At 50.9% G+C, this 12,434-nt stretch overlaps 1 protein-coding gene across 1 annotated transcript in view; it reads left to right on the forward strand.

Annotated features, from left to right (window-relative positions):
* The window catches only part of PKNOX2 (PBX/knotted 1 homeobox 2), a 78,279-nt gene that overhangs the window by 47,348 nt on the left and 18,497 nt on the right, over positions 1–12,434 (forward strand). Inside the window, exons 5-7 of the mRNA XM_008589228.1 lie at positions 10,548–10,677; positions 11,144–11,241; positions 12,078–12,197. Coding sequence (XP_008587450.1) covers positions 10,548–10,677; positions 11,144–11,241; positions 12,078–12,197 — 348 coding nt within the window. The remainder of the gene's footprint in view (positions 1–10,547; positions 10,678–11,143; positions 11,242–12,077; positions 12,198–12,434) is intronic.

Consider the following 12,434-nt stretch of genomic DNA (forward strand, 5'->3'; position numbering starts at 1 on the left):
AAAACAGCCACCCAGGCTTCTGCTTGCTAATATTCTCTTGAAATAGACTCATTCCTTCAGAGTCTTATTGTACTTTCCCTTATGATCAAAATTAGCAAGAAACTTGCATAAAAGAGGACAATAATTGCTCAACGAGCATCTCGTTTGTAATTTATTAGTTTCTATTATTGTGGGTTACCATGGCGACGCTGCACAGCCCTGGTGAAGGGAGAGATGCGAGATAGGAGCTGAGGAGGCTGGGAGGCCTCACCAAATGGAGATGCACATTTTTATCAGTAATTTTCATGAAAATAATAAGTGAAGAGTTAATGAGATGGAAAGCCATCCTGTGGCTATTGTGAATTTTTTTTAAGTGTTGATCTAATTAGAATGCATCGGTCAGGAAAAGTAATGAGGATTTAGTGCCTCGCAGAGATGTGAGGATCATATCAGAAAATTAGCACAAGTCTTTGGAAATAATCAGGTCCTTGGAGAGGCACTGAATTTTGCCTCCTGGGCCCCCCAACTCTACTTCGAGCTCTGGAGTTGGGGCTGTACCGGGGAAGTGGGGGAAGAAAGGAGGGGCAGAGGGCTTAGCAACCACCACGTCCCCCTCAGGGTTGGGGGTCTGAGGCTGACAAGCTAGGCTGCAGGAAGCAGGGTCACTGGAGGTGTGGGGTTTACAGAGAAGGATAACATGGGCTCCAGGTGATCAAGATCTCAGAGATGCCGCCCGTAAAACTCAGTCCTCCTGGGGAATCCCAGCTGTCAGTGCCTCTGAGCTTTGAGGAGAGAGGGAAGAACTTTGATTCTTGTCACTACGCACATCAGATCTCTGCCTGAGGGTGAAGCTGGCCCTGTGGTAGCTACTGCAGAAAGGCCTCTGATCCCTGGCCAAAAGGATCTCAGACAATTGGACAAAAACAAAGACACCCAGAAAGAGGAAAAGACGCTTGGTGAGGTATTCCTCAAACTTACCCCTTCATTTGTTCTGACTGCCACTACCTACTGGGTCCAGGCCTCAGTGGGTAAATAAGTAATTACACGTAGGCTGCTGGAGGACTGTCCCTGCCTGCTCCCCGTGCTCCCTGGTGCTCCTCAGCTGCCCACACACCCACGCGCCCCTTAGGCTGCTGCTGCTGGATCCATCTTCCTAGAGCCCTGTTCATGTCATTCTCCTGCCCCAAAGCCCTGATTGCCCCCCAGAGCTTTCACAGCCCTTCACCTGACATTCAAGGCCTCCTACGCCTGGCCTCAGTCTCCCTTCCTGGGCCAATCAGGCTGCTCAAGGTGCTGCAAATGTTCCTCCATGCCTGTCTGTTCCAGGGACGCCTCCCCCACCCCTCTCTGCAGAACCAAACCCAGCCCCTTCCCCAAGGGCAGCAACAAGTCTGCTCTCCCACGGAGGCCGCCCTGATCCCCAAGCAGAATGGACTTTTCCTCCCCTCCACTAACGACTGGAGCACACTGAGCCTTTGGTATGGCAGATATCACCTGTGCCTCTATATTATAGACACTGTGTAAATTTTGTATTCTTCTCCTAGATAAGCATTTTTTGAGTAGAGACAGTATTTTACATATCTGAAATCACCAAATCACTTTATTACAGATCTAAAAACAGCTGCCCAGGCTTCTGCTTGCAAATATATTCTTGAAATAGACTCATTTTTTCCGTCTTATTGTACTTTTTCCCTTCTGATCCCAGTGGTGGCTACTATAAGGTCCTGTGTATAATAGATGGCCAGTTAAATTTTGCTGAAAGAAGTAATGCAATGAGAAAGAGAGAGACAGACAGACAAGAGGAAGTTCAAGGAGGAAAGGAAAAGTGGGAAAAAAGATAAAGGGGCCAATATACAGGAGGGAAGTAGCGACAGGCTGTAGATGCAGAGGAAAAGAGCGACGAAGAGAAAGAGAGGAAGGGGAGGTGACACCGAGAAAGATGGAGGCAGAAAGAGAGGGAAGCAACATGGCAGGGACGGTGAGATGACAGCAGTGTCAGGATGATGGACGTGGGTTCAGTGCACCGTCTGGGGCACATGGAGGAGGAGGAGGTGCATAGGACGTGCCATGTGCTGTCCCCATCCACATTCCCAGGTCAGGCTCCCGTCTCTGTCTCGCTGAGGTAGGGGCGGGGGCCTGCGTGGGCTCTCCCAGGAAGGAGACCCAGGGCTGCCAAGGAATGGCGACCAGAGACTTTCAGTGCAGGAGGTGAGTCTCAGGTTAAGGGCACAGGAGCCGGCATGGGAGAAGAGAGAGAAAAAGGCGTGTCGTGTGTGTGTGTGTGTGTGTGTGTGTGTGTCAGGTTAAGGGCACAGGAGCCAGCATGGGAGAAGAGAGAGAAAAAGGCGTGTCGTGTGTGTGTGTGTGTGTGTGTGTGTTGTGTGTGTTGTGTGCGTGTGTGCGCGTACCCGCACACATTCGTCATGGTTCGACCTTAATCCCTCCCAGCCTGAAATAGCCGCACTGAGCGCCAGCCTGGTCTGGGGAGTGGTGTCTCCCCTCTGGAACATGATCCTCCAGATCAACATTCCGGCCGCCTGCCAGCTTTGTTGCAAACTGCTGGCTCATGGTTTTTCCTGTGTGCTAATCATCCAGCCTTGTGTTGCAAAGTAGGAGAAATTTTTGTTTTCCAACTGGTACCCGCCACTCCCTCTAGGTGCCAGACTGTGTCCTCCACCTAGCCCTATGGCGTTTGAGCATATTCCTCCTTGGCCTTTCCTTTCTATATGTGAGTTTTCCCTTTAGGGGTGGATGGAGGCGGGAAGCTGAGGAGCCTGCTTTACCAAGCAGGAGAACTAACAGAGTTTCAAGGACTTGGGCCACAGCTAATTCCCTCCACCTCCCTAGGAAACCTCCCTGTCCTGCCTGCAGCCAACAACACCCAGGATTCCTGACCCCCCCCGAGCCCAGGCTTTCTGCAGGAGCAGCATCCTCAGGGAGGAGACTCATTCTAGACGCCGACTCTGGGTTCTCCTGTCCTTCCTAGACAGCATTAACCATTGCATTAAAGAGAACCCAACTCCCGCTTTGCTCAGGTATCCATTTGGCCTGAAATTCATCCCTCTTTCTCCACAGATATTTAAGCCTCAGCTCTATTCCAGGCAAATTGGACTGAGCCTCATTCAGTCACCAAGCATTTGGGGGGGCACTTTCTGTAAGCGCTGTGCAAGGTCCTGTAAGAACACAAGTGATTGACCAGGAGGAGCTCTCAGTCTCAGCTGGAGGGTGCTATGCATCACACCTGAAGATCTAGATAAATCATGTCAGCCAGAGATTTCTCAAAGTAGAGAATACTGAGAAAGGGCAGGAAAGGGGCAGCCAAAGAGGTGGGGAGAGGAGCTGCCGGTAGGGGCTCTGGACAGAGCAGTCCATGAGCATGTCTTGAACTTGTCCCAATCACTGCTCAGCATCCTCTCCCCCCCTCCCCCCAGGGAGAGCCCAAGCCCCAGGCCCAGCCTGCATACCTTCGTGGCCAGGCTCCATTCCTGCCCAAGATAGGATGAGCAAACCTCAGTGTGGATGAGAGAGGCCAGCAGGAGGATCTTGCCTATTGTGATCAGAGACGTTACAGATTCACTAGCCTTGGGAGGGCTTCCTGGGGGAATTTCAGGCAGGGCTGTGGAGAGTTAACAGCCTTTTTGGCAGGTCTAAAGGTGAGTGTTCCCAGTGTCACAAGAAGTCAGGGAGAAGGCAAGGAACAGAGAGAGCCTTTCAGAGTCCCTGGATGGAGATGGGGTGGAGGGAGGAGCAGTCACTCATTCATGCGTCTGAGCACCCATCCCAGCACCTGGTGAGCCTGCTGCGTTCTGAGGATATAAAAATGACTGTGACATGGTCCCTGATCTCAAAATATAATGATGAAGTATCTTGTAGCCAAATTCACGGCAGTAACGTTTTGAGGCTGAGAATGGTGGCTGGCCAACTGCTAAAGACTTTAAGGGCAGTGGGGTCAGTGTTGGAGACATGCTGGAGACAAACTAATTGGGTGGCCACATCTTGTATTGCTCCAAGAACTGGCAGAGAAAGGGGTGATAGTCAGCATTTACTGAGCTCCCCTGTGTCTCAGACACAGAATGTACGAGGTGCTTTGTGTGTATTATCTAATTTATTCCTCACAGGCCTGCAAGGTGTCCACTGTCTTCTCCATTTCACATCCAAGGAAGGGAGGAGTTGAGAGAAGTTAGGACACTAGCTTGAGGTCACACACCTAATAGGTGGCAGAGTCTCAGACGGGTTACTCCAGAGCCTGTGTTCTCATTACAGTGCATGGTGATACTTTATTGTGACACATAGGAAGGAAAACCAGGTGTTCTGTGTCCAAGGTAGAGAGAGATGACCCCACCTGGCCATAGCTCAGGGATTTAGGGACTGGAGAAGAAGAAAGCAATTGCTGAGAAGCAAGAATCTGGATTTGCTAATAGGTTAAAAGAAGGGAGAAGAAAGATACAAGTGAACACAGTTCTGAGACGCTGGGCTTAGGAGGCTGGATACCACCCCTCAGCTCTGTGACTCCCTAACAGAATCCATACAGCCCTGCTGGGAGGAGTGACTTTCCTATTGACCTGCAACAAGTTTTGAATTTTCAAGATGGGTAGAGGGCCAAGGGGTTGGGGGGCAGGCACCTCAGCCAAGCCCAGAGGTTCTGCCAGTGGCCGAGCATCCTGAGGACTTGAACAGCGAGTTTTAAGGCCAGGTGGGGGCAGGGAGAGGCGATCTACCCTGGAAGGATCATCACTCAGAAGGAAAGGGGACATCCCCAGACCAAAGTGGCAAAAAGTTTGTGTTCATGTTACCTAGTTCTTGCCACTGTCTCCTTTTGCCGGTTCCTAGTCCTCAGCCCTCCAGGTAGGGGCCCAGGAGACCAAGAGGACGGCCCTTCCCAGCAGGCCGGCGAAAGCTGAGTGCTTCTCCCCTTGTGAGAAGGAATGTTTCTTAAGAGCAGCAACTGCTGCTGGTCCCCACAGGCCAGAACTGCCTTTCCCTTGAGACTAAAGCCCCCAGTACGAGTGGAACAAGAACAGGATTAGGTGGCTTGTTTACACGTGCTTGGCTTCCCCAGTTTGGGAACCTAGCTTTTCTTGGTCTAAGACAGGAACCTGGCTCTGCCAGAATGGAGGGATGGTGCCAGGAAGAGGTATCTGGGGACAGGGGCAACACACACACACACACACACACACAAATACACCCCCCATCCCAGGCCAAAGCCCGGTCAGGCCACATATTTATCGAGTACCTACCATGCACTAAACACTACGGTAGGCAATCAAAGAAAAGCCCCTCTTTCCCTCAAAAAAAAAAAAACAAAAAAACCCTCCAATCAAGCTAGAAAAAGAAGACACCTGCATAAGAAAGATAACCTTTCTGCTGTGTGTTCATTATGTAAGGCAGACAGGAAGCACTGAAAGGTCAAGAGGATGGGCGGTGGCCATGCCCTGGGTAGGTCAGGACAAGCTTTCCAGCAGAAGTGAGACCCTTAGAACCGACCCACCGGCGCCCCCCAGCCCAGGCAGCTTAGCCACCAACGCCGTCCTCCTGGGAGGCGCCGGTGAGCGCGGCCTGAGCCGGTGGACCGGCAGAGACCCCTAGCGGTCAGGGGGAGGATAGCAGCTGGCTGGGGTCCGCCCCCGCACAGCCCCCACTCCCTCCGCCCACTCACCCCTCCGCCCACCTTCGCACAAAATAAGTCCTAGCGAATGGCACTGGTTTTTCTACAGCCCTCGGCTGGAAGGAACTTTGCAAGGCAGTCCAGTTCATTTTGTTTCACAGGCATCCTAGAAAGAAAAATTCCACCTATTTCAGAATAGCTTAAAGGGAAACTTCTCACTTCTTTCCTTCAGTCCTACATTCTTCACGCATCACAGTTTTGTTCAGGAATTTCTTCCTTGAGTGGAAACTAAGTATCCCTGGGCAGCTCAAGCCCTTTCCCTATTAGCAGTGAAGGACTATAGCTCCCGGGACATACCACTCTCCCTAGGCTGACATGAGTCCACAGTCACTGTCAGTCCATGTGCACCCTGTCCCCTTCCCCCACTTTCAAAAGTTATCCTAGGGTCATTCACTGTTTCTTAGTAAGGTTCCTTTTGAACAAGTCATCTTTTTGTGTTCCAAAAATGAGATCTGGAATAAAACTGACCCAGTGACCATGAGGTCAGGAACAAGTGACTGGTGGGCACAGGGGTGGGGTGTTGCAGTTTGCCCCCTGGGTGGCACTTGGGAGGCTTCTAGCCATCCTGAACCTGCCGCCCCACCTTGCTCTGCCCCTTCTGAGCGACTCTTTGCCTGTGTCTCAAGCAAACAGTGTGCAAGGAACAGGAGGGGACAGTTCCCAGGGATGTCTGTGGAGCCCAGCTTTTTGGTTTCCATCTGATTCCCAGGCTTCAGGCCATTCCCAGAGGCTTGGGGACACCACAGCTGTGTTCCTGGTGGAACAAGGCAAAGAGTTCTTGGGTGGATGACCAGCTCTCAGCCGCTGGCTCCTGAGCAATCTGAGCAGAGATGTGAGACTCTGGATGCTGAAACCTGTCACTAGAACTGTACCAAATGTGCTTCTCGCCTTTTTATGGGCACTAAGGAGCCTAGAGGGAAGCAGCTCTGTTTGTGTTTAGGCAGAGCGGCATCCACCTGGGTTTGGAGTCTGAGAAGCCCCCAGGGGAAGCTGTTGAGAAGATAATAAAACTGTGTGTTCTGCCAACATGCTGTCCCCAAGGGGCTTCCACTGCTGCCATAGGAGCTCCTTCCTCAGAAGAGACCTGTAGACTGTTGATCCCAGACATTCAGGGCCCCATTGTCTCCATTATACAGAGCTAGAGACTAAGGTTTGGCTTGAAATGACAGCAAAGTGGAGTCACGAAGCTGGTCTGAGACAGGGACGATGCTTAGAATTATGGGGCGTGGCCGTGACCCAGGAACGTCTTAGGCAGGGAGGCAGGAGTGAAGGGGCACAGCAAGTCTGTACCACTCTGGCTGGGCATGTAACCCCAGCTGAACCTCTTCTGTTGCTAAGTAAAGAACCCGAGCGTCTCTAGGACTTCTAGGACAGGTTTTAAATCCCGGCTGTGCCACTCCCTCATTGAGTGACCTTAGCCAAAGGAAGTGGGAAATAAATTATCAGGTGGCTGGATGTGCCAGGCACAGTGCTTGCACGGAAGCCTGTCTGACCCCAAAGCACGTATTCTCTCGCTGTAAGCATCCGTCCTGCACTCTGAGCCAGAGGATGTAGGTTTGAGGAACAGCTATTTGACTCTTGGAAGTGCTTCCATTCTCTGCACCTCAATTTCTATTCGGGCAAGAGGAATAATCTCTCTCCTGCTAACCCCATAAGGCTATGGTAAGATTACAATGAAATGGAATGGTGAGAGAATGCTCTGTAATATTCAGTGAGTATGGTAAATAGGTAGTTTCCAGACCCTTCTGATCTTTGGGACCATCTAAAGGAGGTTTTTAAAAATACAGGTTGCTGACGTCTGAGCCAGTGGCCCTAAGAACGTGTCTTTAAAAACACCCCAGTGCTCAGGCAGGTTTGTGAAACAGCTCGTGTTTACAGATGTAAGGGACGAGTATCATTTCTCCAGACCTCAAGGGTGCCAAGATTTTGCTTTCTCTTTCTTGCCCCAGCTAAGATGTTGCCAGTCCTGGCCCTGCCCGTGGTCTCTACCTCTCAAGTTTTCCATTCCATCCTTTGCTGATATAATTTGGCTGTGTCTCAGCATCCGCCGGCCAAAGACCCAGAGGAGGGGGAGAAGGGTGGAAAAGAGAAGGATTGATCCAATGCATAAATGCTTTCAGTCACCCAAACCAGGGAAGTTGGTATGGAGGCCATCCAAGCCACAAGGTAGAGGACCAGCCAGAGTGTGTGAGCAGATGAACATTCCAGGTGGTGCCTCCTCTGCCTCTGGCTACTAAACAGTGTGTGTTGGTTGAATCCCAAGGGACACATCTTGTGTTTATTTTACTGACTTTGCTTTTATTTTCTTAACCTTGCTGGATACTTTTTTGAGGTAAAGGAAGTCTGGGACAACTTTTTATGTTCGAAATTCTCAAATATCCCTACCAAAAGAGGAGCACCATAGCATGGATGATTCCAAATGAGACACTTGGAAAGTTATTTCTGTTGGTTTTAGGGCGAATGGCATGAAGGTACCTCCTCTACTAAATGTACCTTTGAAGTTTGCTTCAGCTTCAAAGAACATCAGGACTGGTGTGCTTCCTGTGAGATTGGTTGGCTGGGAGGTTGGAATGAGGGGACCTCAACCTTGGAGCAGCCTCGTAGCTGAAAACTCAGGCTTTAAGGGCTTGGACATCCACCCTGGGCCAGACACACTTTATAAATAAGGAGATGAGGCCCACAGAAGGGTCATGACTTGATTCCCAAACAGATCATCTTTCCTCTGGCCCCGTGCCTCTTCTGGACTTCTGGTGTTGGTTGTTTTTATCTGCTCACCTTACCTTCGATGACTATTTATTGAACCCCTATGATCCAAGGAGCACCTTGCAGCCCCGAGCACCTGGCGCAGTGTGCTGTTCAGTATTTGTGGGTGAAGCAGAGCCATGTTCTAGTCCTGCTGATGTTAACCAGCTGCATGGCCTTGGGCAAGTCACTGAGGTCTCCAAACCTCAACTTCTTATTTGTGCCTCAGGGAGTTGGAATATGTGGCTTTTATAGACTCTCTCAGTTTCTAGGCTTCTGCATGTTGACTTTGACTGCATGGATGGAAAGACCAAGAGTTCTGCTCAAAGAATAAACCTCACAGAGCCCTGGGAAGGGGAAGCCAAAGCAAGAGCTGCCCTCTCCCTCCCCCGATGTCACACTCTCACCGGGAATAGAAGCAGGGCCTCCCGCTGCCCCCCACCCAGAGGAGCCAGACCATGAGGCCCCGTGCAGCAGGAGGAGGAAGAGCTGGACTCTGGGCTTCCTAATGCTGCTTATTTATAGGTCATATTCCTCCAGCTCTTGGGCCAGGTTCAGTCCAGAAGCAAAAGAGGCTGCTCTGGAGGAGATGCCAAGGGGGACTTACTCAGCTGAATTGAATGGGATGTATAAATCGGTGCTCACTTCCACTTCCTGAGAGGCTCTGCCAACTTCCGTGGTGCCAGGGACTGGGAGGAGATTAGCCATGGCCATCTCCTGGGGTTGTGCCACTTTGTGTGTTGCTACCGGCAGGCAGTTGTTGGCTTGAGGTTTCCTCCAAACACAGGTTTCTCCTCGTTCCAGACTCTGGACTTTCTCTGGAGGCTGAAGACCCAAGCTTCTTCACATCCTAAAGCAAAAGCTAGGAAGCGAGGGGCCTTCTTTCCCCTGGATTGTCTGTTTTCTTGATGATTTACCTGTCTCTGAATCCTTGCAGTTCCTACTTATGATTCCGGCATTTAAGCATGGGAATGGCAGCCTAAATGGCCCTTGGACCTGCAAAGTGGGGCAAGCCCTGTTTTCAGATGAGGAACCCTGGTGGGGAGGAGCCACAGACCCAGTCAGGTGCCTCTGCACCTCATTTGCACCTTTCTAGCTTTTTCCAATCTGGAGACTGACCTCTCACACATCCAGTTTTTTCTTCACAAACTTTCTCCGAGCACCTGGCCTCCAGGCACAGGTTTCCCAGAAAGCAGGGAGGGCCAATTACTTCTTCTTGGAAGCCTGCAGCCAAGCCTCCTTCCCCTGATCTTGGGAGTCCCTCAACATCAAGTCCAAGGACTTCCTTACCCAGCTTTTAAGTGGAAGTAGTGAGGGGAGTGGGGTGACAGAAAAAATTGTCACCTTGGCTGCCTCGGCTACTGCAAAACAAACTGCAAGGACTGTCTACTGGTTGACAGTGTGGGGCAAAGGAGACCTGTTCCCAGTGAATTATGTGTTGGCAGCTTGAGGAAGAGAAAAGAATTGGTGACATGTGCTGAAGGTGGCTCCTATAAGGTACCTTAGAAGACAGTTTATGCAGAGGGTAGGGTGGATTTATTTATTTTTTGACAAATATTTTAGGATCCTGAGCTAGTTGCTAAGGATACAGAGGTAAACACTGGAGGCTGCTTTGTGCATGGAGTTCAGTGTAATAGGTGCTGTGGCAGAGGTATGTGAAAGAGAGGCACTGAGGGAGGGGAGGGTCAGAGAAGACATCTGGAGACAACTGAGTCTGAAGGATGAAGAGGTGCTGATCAGGTGAAGCAAGGTTCTGAGCCCTGGCTGAACGTTAGAATCACCTGGGGAGCTTTATAAACCCCAAAGCCCATGACACACCCCGACCAATTAAATTAGAATCTCTGGGGTTGGAACCCAGGCATAATTATTGGAGATTTCAAAGTGTAGCCAAGGTGGGAACTACAGGTTTGTGGCATAATTTGTGTCTCAGGCTTATGGGGATATGGAATGATTAAACGGCTGACTATTTGTTTTGTGCTTTTTATTTTAATATTGAGCCTTTTTATTCACTCTTGCTAGGAAGCCAGGAGAATTGCCTTCTGGATTTGAGTCTGGGGAGGAGTAGGGAGGAGGGAATGCAGGAAGGGGAAAGGGGAGAGAGGGACTGTAGCATCTAAGCTCTCAGTGACATTGTCACAAACCACGCCTCCCTTACTGCCAGGACCTCCTGCAGAATTCCCCCAATTCCATGTCTGGAGTCTCCAATAACCCCCAGGGGATTGTGGTCCCAGCCTCAGCGCTCCAGCAGGGCAACATCGCCATGACAACCGTCAACTCACAAGTCGTGTCAGGTCGGTGCAGGGAACAGGGTGCCGGGGATTGTGGGGAACACCCTGGGAGGAGAAAGGTGGCCCCAAGGGAATTCCAGGGGTGGGGGTGTCCTCTGCCAAGGGAGGGGCTCCCAGCTCAGCTTGTTGACGAAAGTGTTCTGTTAGTTTATACGTGGTCCGCACCAAAGCCCGATTGTGATGGTTTGGAAGAAATTTGGGTCAAATTCTCATGAGTCCCCCCAAAATCAAGTAAGGCTCCCCTCCTTTCCCCCAAACACTTCCCACCAGAGGCTCTGCTCTCAGCTGTGGACACCATCCCCCACCCTACCCACTTCTCCTCTACAAGTGGAAGAAACATACCTTGATACCCGAGGGCTCCAGAGTAGAGGGTCTTTACATGCAACTGCCAAGGGAATTGGGAACCCTGCTTGCCCTCACTCCTACCCACACCCACGGCAGGGGACCCAAAAACTGGTTGTCTCCTCAGGTGGAGCCTTATACCAACCGGTTACCATGGTAACCTCCCAGGGTCAGGTGGTCACCCAAGCAATCCCCCAGGGAGCCATCCAGATCCAGAACACACAGGTGAGTGTGTGTGTAGGTGTGTGCACTTGTGCATGGGAATGGGGTAGGACTGCCAGAATTGCACATTCTCTGCTAGGCACTTACACAGATAACTCATTTAATTCCTCATTATTCCTCTAAGAGGTCTCATGACCCCTACTTTACAAATAAGAAGCTGGGTCTCGGAAAGGTTTTATCAGCTCCTGGGATTTTGCTGCCTCCTGGGGTTACATCAAAGTGTCCTGCACCTCCTATTCCTGGTCTCTAGACTGAGACACTATGTACCTCAGTGGTACAAAGTGCACACATACAAGAAGAGTAGAAAGATCTGAAGGCAGTGGCCTGAGATCTGACATCGACTCTGTCATCTTGGATAAGTCACCCCACCTCTCTGAGCCTTACAGTTCTTATCGCTAGAAAGGGGATTAATGCCCACTGCACGCAGTCCCACCAACCTACAGGGCTGTTGTGAGGATTAACCACAATGATGGATAGGAAAGTGCTTTGCAAACTGTAAAGTACCACAGAAATGCTAATAACTAGGACATGGCTTACGGAAAATTCATCTTCTATACTCTCTGCATGACCCTGTCTCCTCTATATCCTTTCTCATCCGCCTTTTCCTCTTTCCCCCCTCCTCCTCCTCCTCCTCTTCCCTCCTATCTCTCCTCACCCCAAGTCTCATCTCCATCCTCTGAGGGTCTGGTGTGGGCTGAGAGGGAAAGGTGACCTCCCCAGGGCCCTAAGAGTGAGTTGGGAAGGGGGTTGGCAGCCAGAGCCTGCTGTCACCATGGCAGCAGGTCCCTCACCAGCCTCACAGGCTGCTGATGCTGATTTTTTCTCCACGTGCCCTGAAGGTTAACCTTGACCTCACCTCCCTCCTGGACAATGAGGATAAGAAGTCCAAGAACAAACGAGGAGTCTTGCCCAAGCATGCCACCAATATAATGCGTTCTTGGCTCTTCCAGCATCTCATGGTGAGTGTGTGTATCCTGGGGGTGTGGAGTCCCAGCGTGAGGCTTTCATAACCCACAGCGTGGGCACCAGACTCTGCTTCAGATCCAAACCTGCAGAGGGCGTGGACTTAGAGCTCTCTGACAGGAATATCATCTAGGGGCCAGGTCAGGGGAGGCTTAAGTGGGCCCTAGAGCTGGGAGACTGTCTCTAGTGCTTGCTTTTTTGAGGCAGCTACATGTCTTGTTTCATGAGCAAGG

Source organism: Galeopterus variegatus, unplaced genomic scaffold (genome assembly GCF_000696425.1).
Source record: "Galeopterus variegatus unplaced genomic scaffold, G_variegatus-3.0.2 Scaffold5316, whole genome shotgun sequence".
Lineage (NCBI taxonomy): Eukaryota > Metazoa > Chordata > Mammalia > Dermoptera > Cynocephalidae > Galeopterus > Galeopterus variegatus.